Below are 6,669 nucleotides of genomic sequence, written 5' to 3' on the forward strand. Positions count from 1 at the left end.
TTACCAATTCTTCTGCAACATTTTCATTTAGTTGAAAATCGTTATCATCGGCTTCACATTCGTCAAAACTATCCTTTTCTGGGCAAGGTTCGTTAAGGTGTGTAGGTACTGCATAGTCAATATCCTCGTCTATTTCCACATTACCATCTTCATTCCTTTCCTATTCAATAATCGCGGATCAAAGTTTTAAATATTTAATATATAAGTATTCCATCTAAATATAAAAACATTAACCGTCGACGCATCCGATTTTTTTTTAATTTTAAGACAAATTTATGATGAAAAACAAACACAAAAATATTTTAAGATGTATTGTAAAAGTTTCGAAATTCAATGAAAAACAAAAATAAATTTTTAATTTTCACTTTTTTCATTTATTCTCGGCGTAAATCCAAATTTTTTACAAATTTTGAAAAAAGTCAACATGGTTTCTCGTTGACTATTTCTTGAAAAATTAGTTTTGTTTTTGAAAGAAAAACCAGTTTATAGAGAACATTAAATATACATACCTGATTTAATCGCTCCAATAATTGCCTATGTTTTTCACGAGAATGAAGAGTTGTTACCGGTACGCGTGCACATCGATCTTTCAAGTATGGTTTATAAGATCTGCGTTTCATGTTTTCTGTTCAAAATGCCGCGCTTTCTCAATATAGGGACAGTGGTGTGCCGCCATCTGTTGTAAATCCGAGTCCGTGAAAGGCTCTAGCGGGACCAACGCGAGCCCGTAGTACCACGTGTAGACGGCGTTGCGCGCGCGCTGCGACGCACAGTGGGGCGAATCTATCAAAAACCGGATATTGGACGAAAAAATGAAAAACGTATAATTCAAATTTTGACGAAATTTTATGTTAATATATATCCTAAACTATAAATAAATGTAGTTATAATTGATTTTAACCTTTGTTATTTCCTCAAAATGATCTGATAAAGTATGACATTTTCGTGAATACTGAAATTCTAGTAATTGATCGATAGGTTACTTTCAAAAGTCTCCGCCGAAAGTATAACTGGAAATATGAGTTAAATGCCTATCAGAACTTATTTATTAAAGTTCAAAAAACATATTTATTTTAGTTTTATGTCATTTGAGTACTATTATATATTAATAAATATACACGACATATTCGACTATTAAAAATTTCTTACTTCAATTTTCAAACAGGAAGAAAGTTTGTGGATTAGAATGGATTAAGATTTGCTCTGCGCCATTTGATAGGGCAAAGTGTCTAGTTTTTGGCCATATATGATCATTCATCCCCCTTTTTGAGATAATTGACCTCAAAGTTCACTCGACATAGTCGAACGTCGTCCATGAATAGCTCAAATTTGATCATGTCGAGTGAACATGGATGTCTATTTTCTCATAAAAGAAAGACGAAGGGGGATATATAATTTGTTTAAATATTGCTATTATATAACGATTAATTACATCCATATTTTAACAATTAATTAATATAATAGCAATATGATAAATATTATTGGATAAATATATTTGGAGTACTGCGCATTCTGTAAATCCATGAACCAATAAGATTGCTCTACGTTAAATTATTCGTTCTCCTCGAGGGGGGGAGGGGAGGAGGAAGGAAGGGAGGGGAAAGGAGGGGAGGGAAGAGGGAGAAAATAAAAACAGCGGAGATAAGAACTTTTCGTCAGTCTTTCTCGATCAGTAGTCGATTAAAGACTTTGATTTTGAAAGTTTTGATTTTTGTCGTTGCTTTATACAATTCACTTTGCGTCCTTTTCAGGGTATAGTGAAAAATATATAGAATATTATAAAATACCTCGAAAAAAAATAAAGTAGTAGTATTATACCTCGAAAAAACCTAAGTAACAAGTGGTGGACGTAATCTTTGTATCTCCAAAAATCTCGAAAAAACCTAAGCAGTATTATTTTTATTTCCAAAAAATTATTACTCAAGTGATACACATCACAAAATTACGTTACCTTATCAAAAAATGAGTCGCGCTTCAAGTGATCTATTATTACAATTACAAAAAAGAAATGATATCTCTTTTTAAATTACAGCGCCAATTACAGAGAACATACACTGAGAAAAAAATTTGTCAATCCCAAGAAATATTTAGTCCGATACGTTCAACTAAACATTTTAATTAGTTAACTAAAAATTAGTTGAATTAATTAATTCTTGATTAAAGAAACGAAATAAATTGTTGAAACAACTAATATTTAGTTAACTAACTAAAATGTTTAGTTGAACGTATCGAACTAAATATTTCTTGGGATTAACAATTTTTTTTCTCAGTGTATTTTTCGAGATACAAAGATTACGTCTACCACTTGTTACTTAGGTTTTTTTGAGGTATAATATTACTACTGCTTTTCTTCGATTAGAATAAAAAATTGAATCATGAAGAATTACACAGAGGTAACAGTACAAAATACAAATATTTTATTAAAATATTTAAACCCAACAAGGGAATACAAGGTATTTAAATACAAAGTTTATATATGTATTTTAAAAAATTTAATCGCATCGCAAAGAATTACAGAGGTAACAGTACAAAAAATAAAAATATTTTATTAAAATACATAAATTTTTCTTGTCAAAAAACTTGGCGCTGCTAGACCTCAAAATTAGGTCAGCCTGGTGTGTATGTGCGAACGAGTGGGTGTGGGCGATGTGTGTGTGTGTGTGTGTGTGTGTGTGTGTGTGTGTGTGTGTGTGTGTGTGTGTGTGTGACGGTGAATAATGCGGCTTATTACTAAGTATAGGATAAGTTAGGATAAGTTTAGATTTTTAAAGCGATTAGAATTAAGTATAGAATAAGTATAGAATAAGTAATATCTACATTTGTAAAAGGTCTCTTCTCTCCCTCTCTCTCTCTCTCTCTCTCTCTCTCTCTCTCTCTCTCTCTCTCTCTCTCTCTCCTCTAGCAGCGCCGAGTTTTTTGACAAGAAAAATTTATGTATTTTAATAAAATATTTTTATTTTTTGTACTGTTACCTCTGTAATTCTTTGCGATGCGATTAAACCTTTTAAAATACATATATAAACTTTGTATTTAAATACCTTGTATTCCCTTGTTGGGTTTAAATATTTTAATAAAATATTTGTATTTTGTACTGTTACCTCTGTGTAATTCTTCATGATTCAATTTTTTATTCTAATCGAAGAAAGCAGTAGTAATATTATACCTCGAAAAAACCTAAGTAACAAGTGGTAGACGTAATCTTTGTATCTCAAAAAATACACTGAGAAAAAAAATTATTAATCCCAAGAAATATTTAGTTCGATACGTTCAACTAAACATTTTAGTTGGTTAACTAAATATTAGTTGTTTCAACAATTTATTTCGTTTCTTTAATCAAGAATTAATTAATTCAACTAATGTTTAGTTAACTAACTAAAATGTTTAGTTGAACGTATCGGACTAAATATTTCTTGGGATTGACAAATTTTTTTTCTCAGTGTATGTTCTCTGTAATTGGCGCTGTAATTTAAAAAGAGATATCTTTTCTTTTTTGTAATTGTAATAATAGATCACTTGAAGCGCGACTCATTTTTTGATAAGGTAACGTAATTTTGTGATGTGTATCACTTGAGTAATAATTTTTTGGAAATAAAAATAATACTGCTTAGGTTTTTTCGAGATTTTTGGAGATACAAAGATTACGTCCACCACTTGTTACTTAGGTTTTTTCGAGGTATAATACTATACTTTTTTTTTTGAGGTGAATAGATCACTTGAGCGCGACTTTTTTTGATAAGGTAACGTAATTTTGTGATGTGTATCACTGAGTATATTTTTTGGAAATAAAATAATACTGCTTAGGTTTTTTCGAGATTTTTGGAGATACAAAGATTACGTCCACCACTTGTTACTTAGGTTTTTTCGAGGTATAATACTACTACTTTTTTTTTTTTCGAGGTGAAGATACTACTGTTTAGGTTTTTTCGAGATTTTTGAGATACAAAGATTCGTCACCTGTTTTTTTTCAGTATATCAAAAAGATTCGTCTACCACTTGTTACTTAGATTTTTTAAGGTATAATACTACCACTGTTTTTTTTTTCGAGGTAACAACATATACACTACTATGCGTGTACTTGGCGCCTTTCTTTACCTTTTTTTTAAAAAAGGTAATTTTGTACAGATATCACGCCTTTTTGTAGTATTACGCATTGTATAAACAGTATGTACAGGGTGTTATTTCGAGGTATAATACTACCACTTTGTTTTTTTCGAGGTAACAACATAATACATATGTACTACTATGCGTGTACTTGGCGCATTTTTTTACCTTTTTTTTGAAAAAGGTAATTTTGTACGGATATCACGCCTTTTTGTAGTGTTACGCATCTTAATCTTAACAGAAAAAAATTACACCTTATGAAGAAATGTGTCTGAAGTTGTAAATATATATATATACACATTGCCGGACATTGCTTTTATGTAAAATATGCATGTATATTACGTTGCTTGTATAAATTATTTCTTACCAACTTTTTCCAAAAATAATATATAAATACCTTTAGCACCTGTAGGCCATCGTTTATTTTCTATAATTTTTCCATCATCAAATTCAATCCAAAATGTCCTTTCTCTACACATACTTGTATAATGACCATCTTCAATAGATGTACCCTGATGAAATATAGTATTCATTACTTTATACTGCTGTTTAGCTATCGATATCTTAGTTGTTGATATGCCAGTTAAATTAAATGTCTGTGGTATTTTCACTAATTTATTATCCTGTGACGAGAACAAAATTAAATGAATGATAACTATTTCTTTCGTCAACGTTAATTCATTTCTAATACTAGATTTCCTGCACAAAATTGGCATGTTTTTCCATATAACGGACCCCAATTTAAAAATGTATCCTTCAATAAATTATTAAGATTATAACTTTTCTTCTTCAAATTATTAATAGAAATTGGAACAACTATGTTATCAGTAATATTATCTTTTGTCGTATAACCACATGAGTTGCTAATGCACTTAGTAGTACGAGAACTTGATGCCCGACCAAATTTTTTATGTAATTATATTTTGTGCAAATGGCAATAAGAAATTCAAGAGCGTCTCGTTTTGCTGGTTTGTCATCACCACGACTCGTAAAGCGCTCTCCTAAATCTGTCCGTATCGCATCAGCATTCAAATTAGGTAATCGTTTGTCATATTTATGCGCTAATATACTTAAATCATCTTTATCAACTTTAAGCAACACTTTCCTAATAATACTTGACTGCAAGAAACATTGTATTACTGAATTTGCGTAGCATGAAACTCCATCTTCATTTTGCAAAACAGGTATCGGCTCAACAGTACTTTTTCCAACTTGTTGATCTGACTCTTGACCGGCATTGATTATTTTCGACAATGTCCACGGAACATCTTTTACTTTTCGAAAACGTTTTTTCGAAATAGGAATCGTTTGTGCTTGCGGTAGAAATGTTCGTATTAGTCGATTATATTCGGTAATAGCTCTTTCACTTACTTTTACAGCTGAAGGATCAAAGTTAATTAAATGCAATCCATCCGAAGACGGTATTCGGGATAACGCAACATATGACTGAGCACAACTAAATATAGAATTACCTATATCCATAACAGCGTTTTGCAAGGTTAATCCTTGACTTTTATGAATGGTTATGCCATAACTGAGAGTTATGGGAAATTGTTTTCTGATAACATATGCTTTCTCCATTACTTTAAACTTGACACTTACTCTTTCAATACAATACTCCAAACCAGACGGTAAAAGAAGTTTAATCTTTTCTACACAATCGGTAGATATATCCCGCACAACAGAAATAACTGTAGCAATTGTACCATTTACCAGGCCCAAAGTGACATCAATATTGCGTCTTATCATAACTTTCGCTCCAATTTTAATTGTAATTTGTTTCAAAAGCCCAGCTGTATTGGTATCATCGTCTTCATTATCCGTCAATCGCTTTTGTACCTTTCGTTTAATATAATTATCACAGTCAAGCGTATCTTGAGCAATTAATAATATTTCTTTCGAAGCAATACGACTTAGCATTGCAGTGTTAAGAACATCGCACAAATAACGAGTAGGCAGTAAACAAACAGTGTTAGGCGGCAAATTATCAAGATAATTACACAATTCGTATAATCTTTCATCGAAAGACTGACCTTTCAATGATATTCTTCTTTTCTCGAGAATCTCAGAATCAGAAGTTGTCAATAAACCAATACGAACTCTCGAGAGTAATTCACGATAAGCTGTATCTCCTTGCTGACGCATATTGATCGTCAATTCATCATATTGAAATTTTTGCCACAACCATTCCTCAGGAGTAGTCCCCACACTGCCAATATATTTATTAAATTCTGCTTTTGATAGTGGAACAAAGATAAAATTTTCACGTACAGGAGGTAATTGAAGCAGATCTCCAAATAAAAGAACATGCTTTCCACCAAAGAAATCGTCATCCATGGTATCAAATATTTGACATAGTCGTAAATGTATATACATGAAAGTTAAATTAGATATCATTGATATTTCATCAATTATAATAAGACTAACATCTTTAAGATCTGCTCGTAAAACTTTCAAAACGTGATCAGATAATAGTGTATACTTAGGAGACTGATCACCATGTTCAACAGGTAACTGCAATTGCCTGTGATTTGTTAAACCATCGATATTAAACGCCGCTATACCGGT

General features: G+C 31.4%; 1 protein-coding gene across 1 annotated transcript; it reads right to left on the bottom strand.

The window, feature by feature from the left end:
* Nucleotides 1–4,014: 4,014 nt before the first annotated feature.
* LOC139818014 (ATP-dependent DNA helicase PIF6-like) lies at nt 4,015–6,104 on the bottom strand. The gene is made up of 2 exons (XM_071786411.1): nt 5,242–6,104; nt 4,015–4,613 (listed from the first exon to the last, which is right to left on the bottom strand). Exons 1-2 carry the CDS (start codon nt 6,019–6,021, stop codon nt 4,458–4,460), a joined length of 936 nt encoding a protein of 311 aa, XP_071642512.1. The 5' UTR covers nt 6,022–6,104; the 3' UTR covers nt 4,015–4,457.
* Between the last annotated feature and the right edge of the window lie 565 nt (nt 6,105–6,669).

The sequence above is a fragment of the Temnothorax longispinosus genome, chromosome 8, assembly GCF_030848805.1.
Source record: "Temnothorax longispinosus isolate EJ_2023e chromosome 8, Tlon_JGU_v1, whole genome shotgun sequence".
Lineage (NCBI taxonomy): Eukaryota > Metazoa > Arthropoda > Insecta > Hymenoptera > Formicidae > Temnothorax > Temnothorax longispinosus.

Bases quoted from the DNA above. Each gene is read 5' to 3' on its own strand.
- LOC139818014 (XM_071786411.1), bottom strand. From the start codon at position 6,021: ATGCTAAGTCGTATTGCTTCGAAAGAAATATTATTAATTGCTCAAGAT. The intron at 4,614-5,241 runs GTAATACAATGT...ATATTTCATCAG, and splicing joins TTTCATGCTACGCAAATTCA to GGTACATCTATTGAAGATGG.